The sequence below is a fragment of the Electrona antarctica genome (assembly GCF_951216825.1).
Source record: "Electrona antarctica genome assembly, chromosome: 8".
In the NCBI taxonomy this organism is placed as follows: Eukaryota; Metazoa; Chordata; class Actinopteri; order Myctophiformes; family Myctophidae; genus Electrona; species Electrona antarctica.
In genome coordinates, this window is record NC_136789.1 from 38,920,849 (window position 1) to 38,948,364 (window position 27,516).

At 44.0% G+C, this 27,516-nt stretch overlaps 1 protein-coding gene across 1 annotated transcript; it reads right to left on the minus strand.

Moving 5' to 3' along the window:
* Positions 1–5,968: 5,968 nt before the first annotated feature.
* LOC306927907 (uncharacterized protein) lies at positions 5,969–23,595 on the minus strand. The gene is made up of 7 exons (XM_079507793.1): positions 23,412–23,595; positions 20,714–20,837; positions 12,039–12,147; positions 10,056–10,174; positions 9,371–9,646; positions 7,627–7,986; positions 5,969–6,844 (listed from the first exon to the last, which is right to left on the minus strand). Exons 1-7 carry the CDS (start codon positions 23,532–23,534, stop codon positions 6,402–6,404), a joined length of 1,554 nt encoding a protein of 517 aa, XP_079363919.1. The 5' UTR covers positions 23,535–23,595; the 3' UTR covers positions 5,969–6,401.
* Between the last annotated feature and the right edge of the window lie 3,921 nt (positions 23,596–27,516).

Sequence of the window (27,516 nt, forward strand, 5' to 3'; positions counted from 1 at the left end):
TGTGTGATTGCTGCTGTGTGCGGCAGGAAGGAAGTGGCTTCTTCTCTTAGCTCAACGGCAAACATTGTGGCAGGTTAGCTGCATACCGCCACCTACTGTACCGGAGCTATTATACCATTATATTTAATAAAGAGTTTATTAGTCCGTTCATAATATTCAGATCTATTTATTATTATTATTGCTCTCTTCTGAATTAATCTGAAATGTATAACATTAGGGTTTGTATATGCGTTTCCCCATATCTCCACACAATAGGTAATGTACGGAACTATTAGGGAACAATACAGAAAGTACAGTGATTTTTTATATATATTCAGTTTGATATAATATTGCAATATAGTTTTTGACATTTTAATAGCCTACTTCCACTCAGCATTAGATGATGCATTTTTGTCACGTAGGAGTCTCAAACAAGGTTATTGTTTCTTACACTATAAATCTGTGCAACATTTTGAAATTACATATTTACACCTGTGATTTCCCTTTTTTGGCTGTGTACGATAGTTTTCTTTCAAATATGATGCCTCCGGTATGATAATTAAACATGTCCCATTTGGAAACACTGATTGCTACCTACCTCTGTCGACGATGGATATGGTCTGGCCTTAATAAAATAAAATAAAATAAAAATGCCAGAATAACAGATATCTTAATTAACATACCCTGGCCTATTTTGAAAATGTAAACAAAGTAGAAAAGATTTGAACAATGTATTTTCTGATGGAGAATGGAATCCCGCATTGTGAGAGAGGTGCGTAGAGGTAGTGGTTGACAACAACCATATCACAAGAAAATATTAAATGACCTACAGTACCTAGGGTCCATCCTGGAGGCAAATCTTTCCTGTGATAAAATGGCCACCGCAATGTAATAAAAGTCAACCAAAGAACAAGATTCCTGTACAAGATCTCCTCACTGGTCAACAAAAACACCTTGAAGACCCTAACAGGAGCCCTCATACAAGGCAAGTTTAAATTAAACTGCACGAGGAAGCTCGCTATGAAGATTGCGTCTTCTGACGTGATCACAGAAGCATGTTATACTCTCACACCTGCAGGCAAGTGATTGGCTGTGTCTGCGACTAATGTGCACCTTGACCCACCCACCGCGGAAGAGATACCCGACTCCGCTCGCTACTCAGATGGTGACTTCGTCAACCTCCCGTCAGCCGCCTACGTGAAGCGGGCAGTCGATGCGGCCATGAGGGCCCCAGCCGACGAAGGACCAAGTTTAGCAGCAGCCGACATCCCTTACTCCCCACCCCTAGCCCCAGGCTGCAGCCGCACCTGAAGCAGCGCGCCAGGTCGGAGCTCAGAGTCAAGCTCCAGCTCAGCCCCAGGTCGCCTTCGAAATGGACAGGTTAGTATTGATTGATATTTTCAAGAGAGCCTCTGTGCCCAGCGGTCTGAAATGGCCGGCTGAAGAAGCAACGGCAGCAGAGACAAGGATCAAGCAGCTCCCCGTCCCAAACAGATTCTGCCTTTGGCATCCTGGGAGCACCCCAACACCTATCCTTCCCCCACTCACACAAAAGAGATCTTGACTGTGTAAACATGAAGAAGCTGGGTCTGGAATCTCTACCCGAAATGGACAGATTGTTAGCTTCCTATTTGTTGCGTGTCCCGAGGTCCCCCCGCAGAAGGAACCCTCGTTCATTCTTCCTCAGGAAAAATACATGTTCACCATGGTGAAGAAAGCGTACTCCACTCTAGCGCTCTCCGTGACAGCTATTAATCCATGCCCTCCCTGCTGGCGCTTATTTGTCATTACCTGCCATGCTTTAAGCCGGCGCGGCGTCTTTAAGAGGCCGGAACCATCGAAATTGAGGCACTTGCACACACACGGAAGCATATCAGTGGTGCACCCTACATATGTGTGTTACCATCAAAAGCGAGGTAGACAATTTATTTTATTTTATTCACCTTCAAAAACATGGTAGTTTCATAGGATCACCTCAATCTGAGGGCAATTTCAATGGATTGAGTTTTTTGGGTCGTGTCCAGCGTGGGATCCGTTGATGTAAAATGGATGAAGACATCACCAACATGGAGGGTAAGGGTTGCTTACCCTTAAGGGTTGCTGACTGGACGCCATAACCGGTAAACATTAGAAACGAAGGGGTCGTCCAATAGCGTCCTAGGCGATATTTAATCACATTTACCTCCCACATCTTTAAGACAGCGGGAGAGAAGCTGGAACTGGAACACATCTATGAGCTGCGGAGGATCCACAAAGAAACGCTCACACTAACCAATTACAACACAAGATGACGGGACAAGCCTGCATGGCTGCCCTGATGGAACTGGAGAGAGCTACAAGATAATCTTTTCTCAGGCACTGCGGCGGATGCGGCGGATACGAGAACAGACAGAAAAAGAACAAGGCGGCACAGGCTAACATGCCAACATAGGAAAAGCCGCCTCACAGCAACAAAAACAAGTCGTCTTAGGACCACTCTATAGGAACCGGAGGGACAACGAGAGAGACCTCGACCCCAGAACTTCTTTCAAAGCTCCGGAGGCAGCCAGAGCTCCCTCCGCTTCAGGTGGCCAACAACAGCACCGACAGCAGCATCGTAAGAAGGACACCGGGACCCGGAGACAGCACTCATCCTCGCCCCTGGGGGCGTAAGCGCCCCCAGGGGCAGCAACAACAACGATGTTGACGAATGCGGCACTTTTACGCATGATACGCCGTGGGGATTGCTTCACGTCAGTACATCTCAAGGATGCCTACTTTCATATCTTCATTTACCCATCTCCGTCCCCCAAATTCCTGCGGTTCGGGGGACGGGTGTACGAATACCTAGTCGTTCCTTTCGGGATGTCTTTAAGTTCTAGGGTGGCCATATCCCTCTTGAGACAATGGGAGTTCATATAGCGAGCTACATCGGTGACTGGCTACTTTGCGCGGATTCGTAACGGGAGGCACGACAACACACCAGCTGGGTGGTAAGTCATCTGCAGTCCCTGGACTTCAGCTTAAACTATGAGAAGAGTGTGCTTATCCCAGCGAGGTCAGCAGAATTCATAGGTATGACACTAAACTACCTCTCTTAGGCTTGACTGTCACAGGACAGAGTGAATGTTTCGGACATGCCAGAAGATGGCTGGACTCATGGTTTCTGCTATAACCATGTTACGACTAGGTAGACTATTCATGGGACCTTTTCAGAGGACAGGATCGGAGTCCATGGGCCTAGACACTCTAGCGCACGTCTGGCCTAGAGGTCTGCTGTATGCGTTTCCCCCCATATCCCTGATATATCCAGTCCTAGAGAGAGTGAGGTCCCAGGGCCTGTCAGTGATATTAGTAGCCACAGGGCTCGTGGAGATCTGAGATAACATCTCTTCTGTATGACCACCCTTGGCAGCTCCCACTGCGCAGAGACCTCCTGGCGCAAGCGAGAGGCGAGATCTTCCACCCGCAGCCAGGAGATCTAGATCTATGGGCCTGGCCCTTAAGAGGATGAACGTCCACTCGGAAGGTCTGCCTCAGAGTTTCATTGACACTATACAGAGCGCGAGAGCCCAGTCCACTACAGACACCTACTGCGTGAGATGGAGCGCATTTGAGAAGTGGTGTCTACAGGAGCGTGCCGTCTTTCCAGGCGTTGGTGAAAGTCATTCTGTCTTTCCTTCAGAGCCTGATGGACAAGGAATTGTCTTACAACTGATATTTCGACCTGCCATGTCGGATTTGGTAATGACACCATTTGGATGCACCCTCAGGTACGTATAGGTACATGAGTGGTGCATTGCTCCAGGTGCCAAAATTATGGTTCTGTCGTGGGACCTGGCCTTGGTTCTGGATTCCTTATCTCAACCACCGTTCGAGCCTTTGGAGACAGTGGAGCTGCAGCTCTTGTCGCTGAAAGCGGTTCAGTGACGTTCAAGCTTTTACAGTAATAAAGGAGTGCACACATGTTTCCGTAGACAAAACGAGAGTGGTCATTAAAACCAACCTGGCTTTCAATGTCCCAAGGACCCATGGGAGGGTGGGAGGGTGAACAGGAGGGTAGGCTGGGCAAGCGTGACCACTCTTGGTCATTCTGCCCAACCTAAGGGGAAGGGTTGCAAAAAAACCCAAAGAAAAACAGAGAATGTCACCAATAACAATAACGATGTAAAACTAACCTTGTACCTCTCAACAACAACCCAGCTTTTGTGCCTAAGAACAAGCCAACCACTTGTGTACCAGTGGACCTAGTGGAACTTTGCAGAGGACGAGGGGAGGCATACACTGTGCCCAGTATGGACAACAGGCTTTACCGATTTACATGGACAGGACGACGGCACAAAGGATGACGACACAGTTTTTGTCTCCTGGGGACCCAAGACCTTCTGGAAGGCCATATCCAAGGTGAGGATCTCACAATGGATAGTGGGAGCCATAGAGCGGTCATACTCAGCTAAAGGATGCAGCCTCCCATAAGGGTGAAGGCGCACTCCACAAGGGGTATGTCAACATCCTGGACCGTCTCCAGGGGGTGTCAATCCACGATGTGTGCACTGCTCTGCACAAGCTGGAGGTGCTACTCGACCAGTTTTTACAGATTGGATGTGATAGCTGTAGTGATAGGCCTACCTATAGTTTCGACTATGCATGCACCTCATGGTACCACAACACCTCAAAGGCCCTTAAAACAAGGCTCCAGACATCCCAAAACAAACTAGTCAGGCTACTACTTGGCCTTACTACCAGAACCCACCTCACGCCTCACCCCAGCCCATTTTGCTACGCTGGTGTGATTTCAGGGAACCTGAGTAACTGAAACTCTTTTGATAGGCTGGAATGGCTTAGGTTTGACGACAGAGTACAGCAACATGCAATGGCCCTGGTCTACAAGATTCTCTACACCACCTGTCAAAATACTTAATACTTAATGTCAACAAAGTCTACCACCAAACCATAGGGAGTTCAACAAACCCCGTACAACCCAGATTCGGCTCAAACAAGGGGTTAAATTAATTTAGCTCCTATGCTCCTATGCTCCAACAGCCATTAAGAAATGTGAATCCTTTGACTCCTTCAAAACCGCTTTCAAAGAGCACTTATGGGCGGCTGCAATTCGAAACTGGCCCCTGTAAAAAGTCCTATGTCCAGCTTTGAGGGTGTGTAAACACAAACATTGTCTCAACACAAACATTAAATGCCATTGAAAATGAATGGCCATTTTTGAGTGTTTGTGTAAACACAAACCACAAACATTACGCAAATTGTGATTGGCCGGAATGAGATGATGTATGATGATGTATGATGATAAGAGTGCCCCTCACTTCACACGGGTGTAATGATTTTCCATACTAGACATTTTTGAGGGGTGCTAGCCCCTCCTATACACAGGTTTAATGTTTGTTTTGTAAACGCCATTGACAATGAAGGGAAAATGTAAGTCATAATGTACCTCATTGTCATATTGTCTCTTTGTTAATGGCGTTTAATGTTTGTGTTGGCACCGTTTGTTCACCATTACATCACCTAATCAACATGAGTTAGACTTTAATATATTAGTGCCCCTCACTTCACACGGGTGTGATTTTTGTAGCCCCTCCTATATTCAGCTATTGTCCCAACACAAACATTAAATGCCATTGACAATGAGTGGAGAATTTACGTCATGTGGACGAGCAAATCGGTTATTTTGTCACAACAAAAACATTAAATGCCATTGACAATGAAGGGAGATTTTGTTTTACTTCAACTGTATGATTTCCTTTTTTTCATAGAAGTGTATATGTGTACGTCTTTAAATGTTCTGATGAATTGAAAACGGAGGACCCTGATGAAACAAGTCTTATAGTGCTTTTTCTGGTTTTATCCTCGTAGCAGTTTGTATTGACCTGTACTATTGTTTGAACTGTACCCATTCTACAAACTGTGAATACAATTCTCAATCAATCAGGATCAGGTGCATACATTCTAAAATATTCAGAAAGTAGACGAAGCAGAGGATGTGTAGGCAGCTGTAATGACATTTTATTTCATATTCTTCTCCACAATGTCCACACTGGTGTCTATTCGGGTCACTCTGTCACTTTGTTTACCGTGGAAAGGTTTTTCTTCAGTCATGAACATTCAAGCTATCTGACCGACCGATACTCTGACCGACCGACCGATACTCACAATGTTGATAGTTTCCTAGGAGTTGTTTGGTATCATTGAAAATCAGTGTTTACAGAGGAATGTTTTTTTCTCCAGTGTGGATATGCAGGTGTCTACTCAGGCCATTTGACTGCCTGAAACTTTTGCCACAAAGTTTACAACAAAAAGGTTTTTCTACAGTATGAATACGCTGGTGTGATTTCAGGGAACCTGAGTAACTGAAACTCTTTTCTTTTCTCACAATAATTAAACAAAAATTCTCTGCTGTGGCCACGTTGGTGTGTCTTCAGATTGGTTCACTCATTGGAAATTGTGACACTCTCATTATGATAGAAATGTTTTTCTCCAGTGTGGACACCCTGGTGACTCTTCAGAGAACCTGACCGAATGAAACGCTTATCACAGTGTTTACAATGAAATGGTTTTTCTCCAGTGTGGACATAGCGGTGTCTCTTCAGGTTAATTGATTGATTGAAACTCTTGTCACAAAGTTTACAATGAAAAGGTCTTTCTCCAGTGTGGATACGTTGATGTGCCTTCAGATTGGTTAACTCACTAAATCTCTTATCACAAAGTTTACAGTGGAATGGCTTTTCTCCTGTGTGGACGCGTTGGTGACTCTTCAGATTACTAGACTGACTGAAACGCTTGTCACAGTATTTACAGTGGAAAGATTTTGGTCCAGTGTGGAGACGACACATGTATGTCTTCAGGTGAGTGAAAGACTGAGACCTCACTCCTGAGAGAGAGAGAGAGAGAGAGAGAGAGAGAGAGGAGTACTTGTAAACACTCCATCATCTGTGCAACAGATTAATTATAATGACATGAAAAGAACGGACAAAATATTATTATAATGATGCGTTTCCAGGTCAAAGTAGGTCATTTTAAGGGAAGAATTTAATCCTGGCTTCTAGTCTATTGGCTAAAGCCAGGATTCACACTGCAGGATAATCAGGGTGATTTTGAGTCAGGCCTGTTCTTCGTCCAAGGCTGATCGGGAGCGAATAGCTGGCAAGATTATCATGTGAGCGGTTCAAAGATCCAATCTTTAACCTGGCAAAACAGCAGGCGTGTAGCGTGGATTAAATGATTGACTGGGCAAATTGACATCGCGGGGGGGGGGGGATGTTTGACAGAGCAATGAATTAAAACAACCTGTGGTGTGCTGGATAGCTGAGACTTGCTGATATGTGGCAAGAAATACATGCCAGAAATACCATTCATTCATAGCAATGGCTCCGCTGTGTGATGCATCATTTATTTTAAATCTTGCATGTTTAAAATAATCTCATAATGTGGGTCATTTACGCACGATTATGTTCCAGCAAATTTTAACAACCCTGACACACACACACACACACACACACACACACACACACACACACACACACACACACACACACACACACACACACACACACACACACACACACACACACACACACACACACACACACACACCTTCTAATGTGTGAGGGGGGTGTTTATTTTATTTTATTACTACAGCCCTCGGTTAGTTACCGTTGGTGTTGGCTTGTGTCGTTGAAGTTACATCTTTGTTGAGTCTTCTGCCTTTCTTCTGCTTCTTTCTCTTATCGTTTGACTGATACTTTGAATACGACCAATCAGAGTCGTTGGCCCTGACATCTTTTGGTTCCAACCACGTGTCAGAATGGTTAACATTCTCCTCATCACTGCTGCATTGCTGCAGGGGTGCTGCTGGATGGAGAGCCTGTTGGACCATGTTCAGAGGGTGTGTGTGAAGGACCACCGCCGATGGATTCACGTTAGCCAGGAGAGAAGTGGAAGGTTGTTGTGACTTGGCAGCAGGACTGTTAGATGTCACAGGGCTCACAGATGGAGATAAATAAGATGTATTGCCTGGGAAGGAGAAAAGTTTACAACATATAAGAAATAATTTTGTTAAATGTAATAATTCCATCATCACATGGATTATGTTGTGAAATCAGTTGTGTGTTTGTGTCAACTTTTTTACATGAACGGTCTACAGCCTATTTTAAAGGCTGAACATTGTGCCGTGCCAATTTTACTATCTACAGGGCGTGATGTGTTACCAATGACAAAACCAATGCATGATAGGAAAAAACACAAGCTTAAAACTTGAAGCGCTTAAAACCTGGTCTCTAAACTGCCTCCCCCTGGCCAGCCGGGGCGCCTGATGGAGGGGAAACTGTTTGGAATAACATGTTCCTTCCACGTGCTACGTCCAACCAGGGAAACTCCCGCTGTCAGGTGTAAAGGAGCAACTTGGACACTCAGGCATGAAGGAAGCATGAGTTCAAGTCCGTTGCTCTCCCCATGTCCCCCATATATGGGAACTAGGTTGGCGGAGGGTGTGTAGAGCCCAGGATCACATTAGATGATTGACACAGGGGTGAAAAATGGGTTACAAAATCGTGGGATAAAAATTATATTAAAAACAAAAAGAAACTTGAAGCGCAAGTCTGTGGGGAAAATAGCATTGTGCTGCGATCGCGCAAAACCACACCTCATTTGATAAAATCTACCCCATGAACCATAGGCCTATTGGCTAATAATTTAACAACTTCGTCAGTGGGACGAAACGGAATGTGTTCCGTATCATAGTAGGCTACAAAATATCTTGGGCACATTATAACAGACACCCTAGAGGATGACGAGGATATGTCTAGACAGAGGAGAATGCTCTATGTACCAGGGAACATGTTGGTTAGGAAATTTCACCACTGTACTACTGATGTAAAGGTTAACCTGTTTAGAGCTTACTGCACCCCTCTCTATACTGCTCCATTGTGGGGGAAGTATAAGAGGGAGAGCTTACGCAAGCTGCAAGTAGCCTTCAATGTTTTAGGATTCTGTTAAAGAAACCCAGGAGCACTAGACCAAGCGAGCTCTTTTGTACACTGGATCTCACCACCTCCATGGCTCTGTTGAGGAACCTGACCTACAAATTCATGTGCAGACTGGATCTCTCGTTGAATGGATTCATTGGACAAATTACTGTCAGGTATACATCTGTGATTATAGGACACTGGCATGAGTGCCTCTCTTAGATTATAACCTGGGGCTGGGTAAATGTAATGTATTGTATCCTTTTTCTTTTCTTTATTCTTTTTATATGTGATGTATTGTTTTTACCCTGTGGGCCATGAGCCTGTAATAAAGTTTATAAAGTTTATATAATGTGACCAGCGTCACATCACGGCGGCACATGATAGGGCCCTGTGTGTCTTGTGTTATTTCAGTATGTTTAACGCTGACTGACCTGCGCTGGTCTCCTCCCACTCATCACTGTCATCAGTGACTTCAGTGTCAGAATCCAGTTCAACTTCGACGTCAGAACAGTATGAAGAGACAGCATCACTATCATCTATACTTTTCCCTACTAGTAACACTGATCCACCAGGCTCCTCTGGTCTTTGAAGTAACTCCTCCTGGTTCCCTTTAATATGTGGAGGCTCTGGTTCCTCCTGGGACAGATTGGGGTTCTTCTCCTGGTCAGGAGAAACGCCGTCTTTATACACAACCACGTGCAGGACATCTAGGAGCAGAAGAATAACATGATGGTGAACACTGGGTTTCTATCTTTCTTATTGTACATGTTATCTCTTGCTTAGACAAATCAAACAGTTAATAACTCCATGTTATTACAGGTGTTAATAATTAGCGGTTATTACATTAAAACAAATTGTTTTCAGTTTTCAGTCCCTGCCAAGGTTTCCAAGCCGGATATAGTATTTTGAAGACCATAAACTCCCGGGCCGAAGAACCAGAAGTTAGCAGCCCGAAATGTACATTTTGTAACCGCGACCAGCAACACTGAAAACGAGAAATGTTTTCGCCACACAAAACTGACAACACACAACTACAGTATAAATCAGGCTTTGGAAACACCCACTCGTGAATTGATTGTTGTGAAACGTGTTGAATCAGTGATATTGAGTGTTCACCGTTCATCTCCCATGAGAAGTGTTTGTGTCCATCTATCTCCATGTCTAGATGAATGGGCAGCAGCACTTCTGTTTGGGAGAGTTTCTCATGGTTCACTGGAGGGTCATCATCGTCAAAGCTAAGAAAGAAATGGAGCAGTCACACTTAAAATTACTTTTTAGTCACACTTTAGACTCTTATAACCTATACTTAGTTAGCTGGGGTCACCCAGGACTCTATGCCATGACCTCAAGTTAAGCAATTCTCAACCTTTTATCATTGGAGCCCCCCTTCTGACATCTGACAAAAGCTGAGAACACCCCACCCCAGCACACATTCACACAAACACAAACGATTGTAAAATCCAAATGTCCACATGTGCAGAATAGGGACAGTAGGGTATATTTAGTTAAATGTAACCGCTATTTCTGTTATTTTCAATGATGCACTTGTTAAAAGTTATAAGATGACAAATACTGTAAGATGAGAAGACGCAGGCAGAGACAGTGCTTAGAAATGTGTTGTTCTACCACAACAGACATGGCCTTATAGTAGAGGTCTTCGGGTAAACCTGAGATCCGAAAATACCCGGGATCCGAACCAACCCGGAACCGTTTCCAGTTCCATCCACAAGAAGTGACTCCCGGGTATGTTCGGAGCGGCTCCCGCATGTCTTGGTGTTCGGGTAATCACTAATAAAATGGGCCCGGGGATTGGGATTGGGACAATCATCCCCCCTTTCTCCTCAGGTCAGTGGGAGCCTGCGTGCCTTGTGTCACAGTCTAGTAAGAAGTAGTGGTGCTACTTACAAACAACAAAAGTTAGAAGTCAGGACAGGGATATCATATATTGTTGATATTAACGTAACGTTTTGGTAACGTAATATTTTGGTTAACCGATTCCCTCCCGTTACCATAGGCGGTAACGTGAGGCCAGTGCCAACAGAATGAACGACATAAGCAGAAAAGAAGAAGCGTCACCGGCTGAATAACCCGGAAGTGATTGTCCTCCATTGTGGTGACAGGGTCATGCGCGTGCATGCACTGAGGATTGGGATATAGGCTGTTTCTATGATTGATTTAAGTATTTATTAACAGTTTGCAGAATTACAGTACATTTTAGCACAACTCCATAAAAAACTGTTAACACTTCTATATAGCAAAAAACAGGAAATCATCATAAGAGGACGTAAAAAGGGGGGAAAAAGGTTGGGGGTGGGGATTCAAATTTTACGGGGCCAGTTTCGAATTGCAGCCGTCCATAGGTGCCCTTTGAGAGCGGTTTTGAAGGAGTCAAGGGATTTGCATGTCTTAATGACTGTTGGTAGGGCGGTCCACATTTTTGGAACGCCCACCAAGATACATGGGTATCTTGGTGGTGTAGCGAATCTTGTGGACCAGACCCATTCCAAGATGCTGTGCTCTGTCGGCAACCCTAAGCCATTCCAGCCTGTCAAAGTGAGCAGGGGTGAGGTGGGTTCGGGGAGTGAGGCCAAGTAGTAGCCTGACCAGTTTGTTTTGGGAGCCTTGTTTTAAGGGCCTTTGAGGTGCTGTGATACTAAGAGGTGCATGCATAGTCGAAGAAACCTTGTATGAGGGCTCCTATTAGGGTCTTCAAGGTGTTTGTTGACCAGTGAGGAGATCCTGTATAGGAATCTTGTTCTTTGGTTGACTTTTTTGATTACGTTGGTGGCCATTTTATCACCGGAAAGATTTGCCTCCAGGATGGAACCTAGGTAGGAAATTTCCTCTTTTCGTGTGCCGTGGGAGTCCTATGGGGTCCAGCGTCGGAAGCGAAAATACGGTAAAACAATTATTTTTAAAGCTGGATTAAATGGGGACACGGTGGCACAGTCGGTATAATGCTGTCGCCTCACAGCTAGAAGGAAAGGAACTGGTCGGAATAACGTGTTCCTTCCACGCCCTACGTCCGGCCGGGGACGTAGGGCCTAATAGCCAACCCTACTGCAGGCTTTGAGAAGCTACAGAGGAGGTAGAACTTACCTGAGGTGCCCTGGAGGTTCTGTGCTGATGGAAACGGCTTTGTATTTCTTATCATTGCCCTCAAAGATCTCTTCACATTCTGATGCCTTCAGTAGCATAATTCTAGAAGCTGTAGATTGGCAATAGGACAGAAAAAAAAATCATTGTGGGTTAATGTAACATTTCTGTTCACAACAATACAAGTTCAGATTTGTTGTTATGGTGACCATGGATCTGTATATGCCAGTACTTAGTTTAGACTAGTCATTGGTTAGACCCAGTCATTAGTCCTAACCCTAACCTCCCACGGGGCAGCACACCTAAACCTAACCTTAACGCTCTCCCAACCCTTAACGGAAGTTAACGCACCCCTCACCAACCTCAATCCGGTCGTTTTAACGCACCCCTCAACCAACCGTAATCCGGTCGTCTTAACACTCCCCTCACCAACCTTATGTCTAACCAATGACTAGTCTAAACCAGGGGATCTCAACGTTTTTGGCCGGGGACCCCCAGAGATACTTTGGCACTGTCTCGGGACCCCCGCCCCGCCCCCTCCCGACCCCCAATATAAATTGACCGCTACAATAACCTTAATAATAGAGACAATACACCATAAATAAATACTGAAACCAGATATAATCATTATGGAAAGTTTATGTATGTACTATGTGTATTATATGTAAACTCTTCATTTCCATTTTCCAGCCATTCAGTTGCAATATATATATATATATATATATATATATTTTTTTTTTTTTAATAATTTGAGGACCCCCCAAAATAATTTTGCGACCCCCAGAGGGGTCGCGACCCACGGGTTGAGAACCCCTGGTCTAAACTAAGTATGCACCCCGGTGTGTTCACATGGACAGCAGCAACAGGCTACAAATCATTTTAAATTTTAAATGGAAGCCTTTCACAGCTCAAAATAAAGCCGGCTTCAAATTGTTTCATCCTTCAAAATGTTTACCTCTCGTCTCTTTCCACACCATTCCTGCTTCCTTACGAGAATGGAAGAACAGCCCTCAAACTGTTCGCTGTGCTATTTAACCCTTTTCATTTACAGAACAGTGCGGCCATGTAGCTCAGAATCAGCTTAATTGTCACATCACAGGTTTACAGGAGTAAAGAAGTGGGTGAAATTCTTTTTTTGTGCATTGTTCCCATCGTATCGTTATTTTCCATAGAATAAAGACATGGAAGAAGAAGGGGGGTTGGTGCAAGGGGGGAACGGACATGAAACAAGAAAAACAAAATACTAAAAACACTATATCTACATATTTACATGGTGGTAGTATGATTTGCTAAAAGGGCTAGTTCACATAAAAAAAAAGTTTTGGTCATTTTGTCGTCTACTCAGGGTTATGTGAACACCCCAGACAGTTTCTAAGTTGCCTGATTCAGTATTTAGATATTTGATATTCATTTTAGCTGCCCTGCCACCTTCCTATACAAACCCGTTTTAACTTCAAACTCAATTTGAAATATAGCTGCAAGCAGCGATAAAGCGGGACCAAGATAGAAGAAGAACAATGCGCAATTAGAACAACATGCACAAATGAGACTGACGAGCTGAGTTGTCGGTGCCGGGATTTGAACTCACAACCTTGTGGACCGAAGGCGGGAGCTATACTGACTGAGCTACACAGAGACAATCAATGACTACATTGTAAACTGTAAAACCATTCAGTGATTTGGTAACAAGAAGGTGTGTCCTCATTTTGGGAATGTCTTTCCATTACTACAGTGTGTTTTCACGCACAGTTGAAGTGTGTGTGTGTGTGTGTGTGTGCGCGTGCGTGGCATGCGTGGCTGCATGTGTGTGTGTGTGTGTGTGCGTGCGTGCGTGCGTGCGTGCGTGCGTGGCTGCATGCGTGTGTGTGTGTTAGGCAGACAATCGTTCATAACCATGGATTTGGATTGAAGATCATCTCTTTAGTTTTTTTTTTTTTAAGATATTTTTTTTGCGGCTTACGCCTTTTATTGGTTTTTGAAGGGACAGACAGTAGGCTGACAGGAAACGGGAGAGAGATGGGGGAAGACATGCAGTAAAGGCCGTGTCGGGCTCGGGAGTCGAACCCGCGGCACACTGCGACTGGATTACCAGTCGGGTGCCCAGACGGTTACGCCACCGCCTGGGCCATCTCTTTAGTTTTTGTGGTGTTTAACATAAGGTGGCTATTATCACACCAGTCTTTAAAGTTATTGATCTCACTGATATAGCCCACAGGGCGTTCAACAATATGTACAAATAAGACTGACAAGCTGAGTTGTCAGTAGCTGGATTTGAACACACAACATTGCAGTCCAAGGGCAAGAGCTCGACTGACTGAGCTACACGGAGACAATCAGTTACTCCATTGTTAACAGGAAAATCATTCAGTGTTAGTTCAGCATAAGTACTCAAACTTTAGTGTGTGTGTGTGTGTGTTCAAGTGCAAGTGTGTGTTCAAGTGCAACACTAAATACAGTGGCATCTTTCAACACAGCAATTTGCTGTGAATTAACATTTTCTGCCATTTCTTCTATGTGTCACTGGACAGTTCTGGCTGACGTGGGAATTTATTTTATTCTGGACTTGATTGTCTCTTTATTTGGCAAGCCATCAAACAAAGCATCTGCACTTAACTGGAACGCCTATTTGATGTATTCGCCGTCGGTGAATGGCTTACCACGTTTTGCGATGCAATGGGCAGTTTGATAACTTGCTTCAGTGCCATGGTGTTTAGCAGTGGTGAAAGCTTTCAGTGTGTTGGTTTGCTTGTCGTAAGCGGACAAAGCCCTTTTTATTGCCTCTGTCATGTCTGCCGTGTCTTTGAAAGATTTTTCGTGTCTCGTTTCAAACACACACAACATTCTCAAGACATAAAACGCAGACAGCGCAATCTTGCTGCAGAACGAATCCATATTCATCTCTCCATGTGGGCTGGAATGCTTGGGAATCTAATTTGGCCTCTTTAGCCATTTTTGCAATGTTCTCTCACACGGAGCCACAACAACATGTGTGCAGTCGCACATGCAGTCACACACCGTTGTCCTGCGAATATGATGTTGAAAACAGCCGATCTACAAGCTCACAATGCGTCGCATATAGGTGAACAGCACCTAGGTATAAAACTCAGCATGAATACTGCAGAAGGTATAATTTATTTTACAACATGCACATGCAAGGGGACTTGCAATTAATTTAATACTGAGAAGAAAAAAAAAGATTCTCCCAGAATCTGGCCAGCCGATACCACCTAATGCCTAAGGTTGCCGACCCCTGCTGTAACGGGTGCCTCGGAACCTGTTGCGACCGCATGCCCTTGCTGACGTCGACCCCAGGCGGGGTTCGAACCCACAACCTTCCGCATGAAAGGCGTATGCTCTAACCGCTACTAGGGCGGCCCCTCAAAGAGGAATTTGAATTTGGCAAAAAAATTAAGTGTCTTCAAAATGTGTCTGTAGAAACCACAGGGCTCTCTTCGTCCATGTGTCTCACAATCTGTGGACACAACTTGTTGATTGCTGCTTTTTTTACTTTTTTAGTAGCCTCTTTTTTTACTTTTATTTGTATCCTCTTGTTTATTGGCTGTTGGTTGTCATGGCTGCCAGTTCCCACCTGATGTTGTGTGGGAGTTCAGACTGATCCAGACCGTACTGAATAACTGCCAGCTTGCATAAGGTCTTCAGACTAGGACTCAAGTCTAGGACATACAGGTCATCATTGACTGTGTTGTATGATCTTTGTCCTCCAAAGAGGATGATACGATCTCCCACCATGCAACAGCATACCATGTGATTCCATATTTTGTAATAAGTTCTTAAACATGGAAAATTCCCTTTGGACTCAACCTTCTTCCAGGTGAAAAACACTGGACTGAATTTCCACATATCATCGGAGTCCTGGTTATCATACCTGCCACAAAATATGTACAGCTCTCCATTGTAGGAAAAGGCTGAATGAACGTAGCGTCCTTCTGGAAGAGGCTGTGCAGAAGGACTGTTCAGCCAAAGGTTGGTCTCTGTGTCAAACACTCTGATGGTGTTGTAGTTGACCCCGTTCCCCCAGTCCCCAAATACAAACACTGTTGTCCCGATGATGGTGGCAGAGTGACATGTTGAAACGGGTTGAGGAGTTCCTCTGGTATTAATTAAAGTCCAGACCATTGTGGTGGTGTCCAACTTGTAGATGTCATTAGTGTCTCTATCAGGCCATCCTCCATAGATAAACATGACCTTCCCAAAGCCACAGGCTGAGTGGCCACACCTCCCCTCAGGAACAGTCCCAGAAACCTTGGGTGTGAGCATTGTGTGGTCGTCGACATCAAATGCATGAAGCACCTTGCTGTACTTAGTTATGTAAGTAACTCCCCCCCAGATGTAGATGGAAGGGTCGATCAGCACAGCTGTGCGGCTGGTTTTCATGGGGTGAACCTCAAGGGGGCGTTGTCCTCTTCCAGGTCTCTCTGGGGGCAACTTGATCCAGCATAAAGACACTGTGTTGAAGACATGCACTTCAGTCCGACGCTCTGACTCGATAAAGTCTCCTCTAAAGCAGTACACTTTGTGGTCCACTGCTACAGCAGCATCATACGGTGTCTCTGGAAGCCCTTTTAGGTGCACCGTCCAACGAAGCATTTCACACAGTAGTTTATTGGTTTCTCCCTGTAAAATAATCCTGTCCTGAATTCCTTGAATGAATGACTTGGAAGGAATGCAGTCCTACTGTGTGGGTCAGCACTTATATAGGTTAGCTGGCCTACGTGTGACTGCCGTCTGGTAAGATGATTATGTCATCCCTCTGATGTCACTATGCCCTGGCATGTCCATATAAGGAGTTTCCACCGTAGCTATGCCCAAATATGGTGTATTTACACAAGTGGCAAGGAATATCAGCTGGATTTGAAGCCCACTTTCTGAATATCTTAAGTTCCCATTGAAGGGAATACCACTAATTTACAACAATGAGCTACATCGTCAATCTACCTTAGAGATGTTGTGTGGAAATAATAATAATAAAATATAGCTGCAAGCAGCACCAAGATAGAAGAAGAACAATGCGCAATTAGAACAACATGCACAAATGAGACTGACGAGCTGAGTTGTCGGTGCCGGGATTTGAACTCACAACCTTGTGGACCGAAGGCGGGAGCTATACTGACTGAGCTACACAGAGACAATCAATGACTACATTGTAAACTGTAAAACCATTCAGTGATTTGGTAACAAGAAGGTGTGTCCTCATTTTGGGCATGTCTTTCCATTACTACAGTGTGTTTTCACGCACAGTTAAAGTGTGTGTGTGTGTGTGTGTGTGTGTGTGTGTGTGTGTGTGTGTGTGTGTGTGTGTGTGTGTGTGTGTGTGTGTGTGTGTGTGTGGCATGCGTGGCTGCATGCGTGTGTGTGTGCGCGTGCGCGGCATGCGTGGCTGCGCGTGCGTGCGTGCGTGCGTGCGTGCGTGCGTGCGTGCGTGGCTGCATGCGTGTGTGTTAGGCAGACAATCGTTCATAACCATGGATTTGGATTGAAGATCATCTCTTTAGTTTTTGTGGTGTTTAACATAAGGTGGCTATTATCACACCAGTCTTTAAAGTTATTGATCTCACTGATATAGCCCACAGGGCGTTCAACAATATGTACAAATAAGACTGACAAGCTGAGTTGCCAGTAGCTGGATTTGAACACACAACCTTGCGGTCCAAGGGCAAGAGCTCGACTGACTGAGCTACACGGAGACAATCAGTTACTCCATTGTTAACAGGAAAATCATTCAGTGTTAGTTCAGCATAAGTACTCAAACTTTAGTGTGTGTGTGTGTGTGTGTGTGTGTGTGTGTGTGTGTGCGTGCGCAATTTTCATTGGCTCATAAAAACTTCATTTTTTCACTTAACAAAAATGTGCTACGATTATTTGTCCCTATAGGTCCAAAGTTCACGTGTAGAAGTTTTCGTGCATTTTGAGCAAAGATTCTGGGAGGAGTTACATTTGAACTGTTTTTCATATAATTCAAAATGGCGGGTGATCTAAAGGTCAGAGGTCAAAAGTCAGAACACGAAAGTTGTTCGGCACGAGGAGACACATATGTGTATCAAAGTGTCATTGCCAACGGTCAAACGGTTCATGAGATATGCACGTTCAAAGTTTGCAAGTTTGCAAGTTTTGCATCAATTGAGTGCTATAGCGCCACCATTTGGCCAATCGTGATGGGCTTCGCATAGTAAAGTGACATAAGCATATGTGTGTATTAGAGGCAGAAGAATACTTTTCACAAAACAGCAATTTTCATTGGTTCATAAAAACTTCATTTTTTCACTTAGAAAAAATGTGCTACGATTATTTGTCCGTATAGGTCCAAAGTTCACGTGTAGAAGTTTTCGTGCATTTTGAGCAAAGATTCTGGGAGGAGTTACATTTGAACTGTTTTTCATATAATTCAAAATGGCGGGTGATCTAAAGGTCACAGGTCAAAAGTCAGAACACGAAAGTTGTTCGGCATGAGGAGACACATATGTGTATCAAAGTGTCATTGCCAACGGTCAAACGGTTCATGAGCTATGCACGTTCAAAGTTAGCATTTTCAATTGAGCGCTATAGCGCCACCATTTGGCCAATCGTCTTGGGCTTCGCATATTCACCGTTTGGCATGGCCCTCTACCAGATTACCGCGTTTCGCGAAAACCGACTGCACCATTCAGTCAGAACAGCTATTTTTGGCGGAAGAAGAAGAAGAAGAAGAAGAAGAAGGAGAAGAAAAATAAACACAAAAACAATAAGTGACCAAAGTCACTGCGTGACTTCTTGGTCCCTAAATATAGCTGCAAGCAGCGATAAAGCGGGCCAAGATAGAAGAAGAACAATGCGCAATAAGAACAACATGCACAAATGAGACTGACGAGCTGAGTTGTCGGTACCGGGATTTGAACTCGCAACCTTGTGGACCGAAGAAGGGAGCTCTACTGACTGACCTACACAGAGACAATCAGTGACTATATTGTAAACAGTAAAACTATTCAGTGATTTGGTAACAAGAAGGTGTGTCCTCATTTTGGGCATGTCTTTATCCATTACTACAGTGTGTTTTCATGCACAGTTAAAGTGAGCCTGCCTGCCTGCCTGCCTGCCTGCCTGCCTGCCTGCCTAGACAATCGTTCATAACCATGGATTTGGATTGAAGATCATCGCTTTAGTTTTTGTGGGGTTTAACATAAGGTGGCTATTATCACACCAGTCTTTAAAGTTATTGATCTCACTGATATAGCCCACAGGGTGTTCAACAATATGTCAAATGTAATCTACTTCAATATTTCTATAGTTGAGTCATCACAACTCTTGCAGCACACAATGCATACACTGAGTTGTCTTTACCCGGATTTGAACACACAACCTTGTGGTCCAACGGCGAGAGCTCTACCAACTGAGCTATGCAGACACAGTCAGTTGACTCATTCTAAACAGTAACATCATTCAGTATTCATATAGTTTCACTAAACCGTTTCACAAAACCGCAATTTTCATTGGCTCATAAAAACTTCATTTTTTCACTTAACAAAAATGTGCTACTATTATTTGTCCGTATAGGTCCAAAGTTCACGTCTACAAGTTTTCGTGCATTTTGATCAAAGATCCTGGGAGCAGATACACTTTAACTGTTTTTCATATAATTCAAAATGGCTGGTGATCTAAAGGTCAGAGGTCAAAAGTCAGAACACGGAAGTTGTTCGGCACGAGGAGACACATATGTGTATCAAAGTGTCATTGCCAACGGTCAAACGGTTCATGAGATATGCACGTTCAATGTTTGCAAGTTTGCAAGTTTCGCATCAATTGAGTGCTATAGCGCCACCATTTGGCCAATCATGATGGGCTTCGCATAGTCACCGTTTGGCATGGTCCTCTATCATGTTGACAAGTTTTGCGAAAACCGACTGCACGGTTCAGTCAGAACAGCTATTTTTGGCGGAAGGAGAAGGAGAAGAAGTACTGATCATATAATTCAAAATGGCGGGTGATCTAAAGGTCAGTGGTCAAACGGTTCATGAGCTATGCACGTTCAAAGTTAGCATTTTCAATTGAGCGCTATAGCGCCATCGCATATTCACCGTTTGGCATGGCCCTCTACCAGATTACCGCGTTTCGCGAAAACCGACTGCACCATTCAGTCAGAACAGCTATTTTTGGCAGAAGGAGAAGGAGAAGAAAAATAAACACACAAACAATAAGTGACCAAAGTCACTGCGTGACTTCTTGGTCCCTAACAAGTTGGAAATGTATGACCCACCCAGTTATGTCTGTGTCCCTGTTATGCCCATGTATGGAGTTATTTGTCAGGCATGCGCAAATATGGAGTCTATGTGGGTCCGGCCGACGCAAGGCGTGCACGCACACGCACGCACGCACGCACGCACGCACGCACGCACGCACACACGCACGCACGCGACTGTCTGGGGTGTTCACATAAGCCTGAGTAGATGATGAAATGACCAAATGTTTTTGAAAGTGAAATATCCTTTTAAGGCAATTTGTTTGACTGGTGATATTATAAACATAACGGATACATAAAACAACCTAACATAACTGATGTATATAGATTTATGTAATGAATTATATTTTTCTGTTATTAAATGTTGACCAATAGGCTATATTTTATTATCTGCATTGTCAAATATATGAATTGTATCTATTAATCAAAACAAAGCTCCATAACTCACCAATTGATGAACCAACAGTGGTCTTCTTCAACCTCTTCCTCTCCTGGACTGAGGCCATCCTCCTCCATAATAGCGGGTAGTGCTGGTACAGAGACCCTCTGAACATACGCAGGTACTTTCCCACCTGGAGGAGACACAGTCAACCTTATATGGCTTCGCTGCATTAGCCAAATTCCAATACCCAAATCTCGGCCACTCGCTCACTCGCACTCGATCACTCCAACATGGTGGTGTTATGGTGAAAATGGTAACCTGCACAGAAATATGTGACAATCTTGTGGACTTAACCCAACTTGCATGGAAGTCTTTATACGTGGCCTAAATACCACAAAGTTGAACTCTGCTAATAAACAAACTGCAATGATTTACATTCGGACACTGACGTTATGTAATTGTCTACACGATTGTCACATATTTCAGCAGGTCACCAATTTCACCGTAACACCACCATGCTGGAGTGACCCGGGTGTGAGTGAGCGAGTGGCCGAGATTTGGGGTATTGGAATCTGGCTTATTGTGATGTTCACAGCACACCTGATAAGGACAATGCAGGATGACCCCACGTGTAAAACTTAGGCTTAATCCTGGACTCTAGCCCTCAAATTTGACAAGCAAATCAATCAATGCTGTTGTCAAAGGAGCCTTCTTTCAACCAAAATGCAAGGGGCCTATCTCAAACCCTCACCCTAAACCTAACCTGGTGAGACGTGTGTGCCCCTGGTTTTTCCCTAGTGGGACTGATTGAGGGTAGCTACTGGGACGTAAGTCGGGACTTGATCACTCCCGGCTGGGTCGCCTGAGTGAGGGGTATGATGTTGAGAGACCCGAAACCCCGTTGACCTCAGGATACATCACTGAGGATACGTCCCAGGTGCATCCATGCGATGTTTTTTAGTTATAGTTCTTCTATTTATAGTGACTCATAAGAATAGACTATGTGACAACCAGGTATAGTCTGGTGACCACCGGAGAGACGGGCGACAGCCGGAATGTAGACGGCACCCGGGTGAGCAGTATGGGTTAGCGCCCCAGCCTGTGTCCTCCGTGAGGAGGAAGCCCAACAGCCCTCGGTGAGGCCTTTGGGAGGGCCATGCAAGCAGCAAGCGGAACCGCAGCACCATGACCCTGCGGAACCATTGCCCACCACTCCTGAATGAACTGTCTGGTGCTGGGACTCTGGTGCAACGCACAGGTCCTCGCTCTACTCCTGGTGAGAGCAGGAGTGGACCTGGTGAGACGTAGGAGGGGCCCGGACAGGAGACAACCCACAGAGCCTAGTCCCTCCATGCGCCAGAAGTGTACCTCCCAGCCCTGGCAGAGTAGTTCTGGAGTAGTTCCAACGGATTGTGTGCCCCTGGTTTTTCCCTAGTGGGACTGATTGAGGGTAGCTACTGGGACGTAAGTCAGGACTTGATCACTCCCGGCTGGGTCGCCTGAGTGAGGGGTATGATGTTGAGAGACCCGAAACCCCGTTGACCTCAGGATACATCACTGAGGATACATCCCAGGTGCATCCATGCAATGTTTTTTAGTTCTAACCTCCCACGGGGCAGCACACCTAAACCTAACCTTAACCCATGTCTAACCAATGACTATAGTCTAAACTAAGTATGCACCCCAACTGCAAGAGCAGTAAACAAACTAAGAAAGAGGAAAAGAAAAGTAATAAGTAAAGTAATAAGTAACTAGTTACTTTTGGCAGGGAGTAATAAGTATATGTAACTATATTACGTTTTTTTTTTAAAGTAATAAGTAATAGTAAATTACTGTTTAAGAGTAACTTTGACAACACGGACCTTAGGCCACTTAGGTCAACAGATGAGGGGCTCCTCAAGGTTCCACGTACCAAGCTAAAAGTCAAAAGGTGACTTTTAGCTCCAAATCTATGGAACAACCTACCCTTAATTATTAGGTCTGCACCCTCATTGGACACTTTTAAAAGCAGACTAAAAACACACATTCTCCCTGGCATTTTAAACCCTACCCGGTGAATTGGGTGGACACACTGTTTAATGTTGTAACTTGTACATGATACCTATATTTTATTGTATTTGATGCCTTTATTTGTTGCCTTTTCTTTTTGTGCTTTTTGATGTTTTTGAACACTGATGTATTGTGTAGGCTATGTGATATTGTTGCGCAATGAGTTTATATTGTGCAATGTGTAGATATTTAGTTTTCACTCTTGGTATACAGCACTTTGGTCGGCCATTGGCTGTTTTTAAATGTGCTTTATAAATAAAATTGACTTGACTTGACTGATAGCAGAGTGGTTAGAGCATGTACCACATATGGGCTCTGGCATCCGAGTCCTTGGTTCAATTCCCAGCCAGCATGCCCAGCAGGACCATTTTCTGCTTGTCACTGCCCTTCTCTCTCTCTCTCTCTCTCTCTCTCTCTCTCTCTCATACATTTTATTATACTTTATTGATATTGATATTTATAACGCTTCTGAACTGAACAAAGTACTTCACAATGGCAAACTATAAATAAACACAAATGTCATTTAAAATGATCAAAAGCAGTAGCCTAAGCAATCAAAAGGCCATGATAGAAATGCTTAAAATGCTTACCAGTAAAAAGTGAGTTTTGAGATGACGGTGGCATTGCTAACATTAGCAGTTTTAACATCAATTAGGTGTAAAATGTTACATTGAAACACCAAACATTAGAAACAAGTTCACTATTTGCTACATACCTCTGATCCCACCATGAAAAAGTCTCCATCTTGTTCCAACTGGAATTTAATAGGCTTCTGCTCTAATGTGTTGTTTAATGAGGACTGCATTGTGGTGGTGTTGTTGTTGCCATAGTTGCTCATAGATATGTATAAGAAAGTGTCTATGTAGTTGCTGTTGAATTTGCAAGGGAGTTTAGGAAGTGTCTTCTTCTCTTACTTATGGTGAGTTGCAACCATTGCTGTTAGCTACATACCGCCACCTACTGTACCAGTCCAGAGTGTGCCTGAATTAGCCTAGGCGGGCCTACTTCACATCTTAGCATAAATTAATACATGATACAAATACTTATAATTAATTGAGCAGTTGAGACGAATAGCAGTCTAAAGCCCAAACCAAAACCAAAGGTCGGGACGAGACGGTTTTTAAGGTAAACTAACCACACCATTGGTGTGGTTTATTTACCTTAAAACAATTTGAGGCAGGCCAACAGGCCAATGTGGGATTTATTTCTGGGCCTAGTGGGAATTTCACAAATCGCACATTGCGTTCATAATTTGAGGCATTTTGTTGTTAACGGACCAATCATGCAAACTTTGGAAGCTATAATCTATCGGAGACAATAATGCCATTATCAGATGAATAATGGGCACATAATTATGATGGGAAACATTTTGTTCATTGTCAACATTAACAAAGGTTGGTAAAAGCAATCACATAGGCTACATTACATTTGAGTATCATCCCTTAATCAGATCATTGCATAAGGATCTATCACAGTATGCGAGTGCGGGGAGCTTGAGCAGACTGTCGACCACATAATCCTCACCTGTCCCTGGTAGTGATTCTACAAGTGAGTACTCCCTGCTGGCATTCGAACATGCTGATTAAGAGTTGCTGCTTCCACTGCTTGTCTTTATGTTGCCCTATTTAAAGGACCAAGCAAGCAGTCCTGAAAGGACTTGGTCCTTTATTGTTATTGTTAGTTTTTTTTCTTCTTCTCCTTCTCCTTCCGCCAAAAATAGCAGTTCTGGCTGAACCGTGCAGTCGGTTTTCGTGACATTTGGAAATATGGTAGAGGGCCATGCCAAACGGTGAGGATACGAAGCCCACAACCATTGGCCAATGGGTAGCGCTATAGCACTCAATTGAAAATGCTAACTTTGACCACGCATAGCTCATGAACCGTTTGACCGTCGGCAATGAAACTTCGATAAACATATGCGTCTCCTCATGCCGAACAAGTTTCGTGCTCTTACTTTTGACCTCTGACCTCTAGATCACCCGCCATTTTGAATTATATGAAAATCAATTAAAATGCATCTCCTCCCAGGATCTTTGATCAAAATGCACAAAAAGTTCTACACATGAACTTTGGACCTATATGGACATGGAAAAGTATAGTATGTTTTTGTAAGTGAAACAAAAATGAAGGTTTTATGAGCCAATGAAAATTGCTGTTTTGTGAAAATTCTTCTTTACTTTCTGTCTGTCTGTTCTGTTGTAGTGCCTGTGGCTTTGCTGAACTCTGCTGGTCTAAAGTGCCTCGCCTGTCAATCACCTGAGGATTCTGGCTGCCACACCCTGTGTCAGCTGTTCATGATTAGTGGCAGGCTATATAATAGGAGATGTGGCCAGCAGCTCATTGTCTCTTGATCTCACCCTGGTCTCAGATGTGGTGGCAGGGAATAGTGAGTGGTCTGTGAAACAACGATAGGGAGTGATCATTATCCAATAGTGTGCAAATTAGAAATGAGAGTAGAGACAGTATGGGGAAAGTGTGGGGAAATGGGTTTTTGAAAAAGCAAAATGGGATCTGGGATCTGAACAGAATATGATGGGAGTTGAGGGGGATGAAGATGTGGACAGCTTTAATGATGAAGTAAGTTCAGCAATGTTTGATGCAGCCACAGGATCAGTTCCCAGAAGTAAAGGGAGTCATCATGGTGGCAGTCCCATGGTGGACAGAACAGTGCGGCAAGGTAGCTAAAAGTAGAAATAAAGCATTTAGAGCACTTAAAGGGGCATTCCACTCATTTTCAACATTTTACTATGTCATTAATATACCTTAGAGCTGTTGTGTGGAAATAATAAAAATGTTCTCCCATTCTGTGTTTCCTAGTATGAAAAGTATGAAAAAAATCATTAACATGGTGAAACACCATGGTGTTTCACCATGTTAATGATTTTTTTCAGACCTCCAGTTCTAGGAAACACAGAATGGGGGGACTTTTTTATTATTTCCACACAACAGCTCTAAGGTATATTAATGACATAGTAAAATGTTGAAAATGAGTGGAATGCCCCTTCAAGAGGACACACAATTTTCAGAATTGAATACAGTATAAGAGAGCGCAGGCAATGGTAAGAAGGACAATAAGGCAGGCAAAAAGGACAAGTTGGCCAGCATTTTGTGAAACCATTGGCAGAACAACACCGGTGGGAGAGGTATGGGGGATGGTTAAGAAGATGCGTGGGAATAGGAGAGAATGGGGTTACCCTGTTTTAAAAGAAAATGAGGTGATGTCAGTAGCTGACAAAGACAAGGCAGAAATTATGGTGAAGGCGTTTGTGAAAGTTCACAGCTCGGACAACTTGTCAGAGGAAGGAAAGAGAGGAAGGGAACAGACCCTGAGAGAGTATAGTGGGGTACTAGGAAGGAAGGAGAGCACTGGAGATATATTAGATGCCCCATTTACGTTGCAGGAGATGAAGAGAGCTATTGGAAAGTCTGGAAACACATCACCAGGGAAAGATCAAATATGTTACAGTATGATGAAACAACTGGGGGATATTGGGTCAAATAAACTCCTGAAATTGTATAACGCAGTATGGCAGGAGGGGAAGTTGCCAGCAAGGTGGAAAGAGGCAGTGATCATACCGATAGGAAAACCAGGTAAAGACCCAACAAAGCCTACGAGTTACCGTCCTATAGTACTTACAGTTGGAGGCCCTTTTGGTGTTTTAAACATTATGTTATAATTTAGCTATTGAAAAATAGCAGATCTACAAGCTCATAGCGCGCCACCGAGTGGCGCGCTACGAGCTTGTAGGTCTGCTATTTTTGAAAAATCGTGAAAATATTTATTTCAGCAAACTGAAGGATTTAGATGGATTTTTAAAAATTTTGAGGTCAGGCCTAAATGGGTCAAATGATAAGGGACAATATCGGTGGCACCCAACTGTACGTCGCATATGTGCAAAATCATGGAATGAATGATAACGGAGAGACTAACATATTACCTTGAGAGCAAGGGCCTAATTGCAAAATACCAAAGTGGTTTCAGAAAAGGGCGAGGTACTATGGACCCTGTTGTGTGCCTGGAGGCAGATGTGAGGAAGGCGTTGGGAAATAGGGAATCTGTTGTGGCTGTGTTTTTTGACGTCGAGAAGGCATACGATATGATGTGGAAAGAAGGCCTTCTAATAAGGTTACATAAGGCTGGGGTGGGAGGGAGAGTGTTTAACTGGGTTAAAGATTTTCTGTTTGGGAGGGCCATTCAGGTTAGGGTAGGATCAGAAATGTCTAGTCGGCATGTAGTAGAGAACGGAACTCCACAAGGGAGTGTAATAAGTCCACTGCTTTTCATAATTATGATAAATGAGGTATTTGCTAGAATAGGACCTGGTATAGGGAAGATGATGGGGCTCTGTGGAAAAGAGAGGGATGTACCGTATCTAGTCAGAAAGGTTCAAGATGAAACTAGAAAAAGTGCCCTTCTGGGCACAGGTCTCCACCAGGAGGATAGGAGTGTGTGTGATGTTTGGCAAAATGTTTAGGAGTAATATAAAAAGTGTTTTTGTTTTCTCTATAGAGAATTTAACCCCCCACTTATGTCCCCACTGCTCTACTTCATTTATTGTCTCCACCAGGCCGAAGGCATGGGGAGAGAGTATGTTTTGCACTCCGTCCGTCCGTCCGTCCGTCTGTGAACAGCTAATCTCTGGCACCGTTGGCTTGATCGTAGCCATACTCTGCACACACACTCCCTGGATGCCAGAGCTGAACCTCTGCTCCAAAGTTTTCACATTGGCCTGTTATAGCGCCACCAGGAGGCCGCTTTGTGCAAAACAATGAGGTATTTGCTAGAATAGGACCTGGTATAGGGAAGATGATGGGGCTCT

Coding starts and splice junctions, on each gene's coding strand:
- LOC306927907 (XM_079507793.1), bottom strand. CDS start 23,534: ATGAGCAACTATGGCAACAACAACACCACCACAATGCAGTCCTCATTA. Junction 9,647..10,055: donor CTTCTCATGGGAGATGAACG/GTGAACACTCAA, acceptor TTCTGCTCCTAG/ATGTCCTGCACGTGGTTGTG. Junction 6,845..7,626: donor GACACAAGCCAACACCAACG/GTAACTAACCGA, acceptor TCTCTCTCTCAG/GAGTGAGGTCTCAGTCTTTC.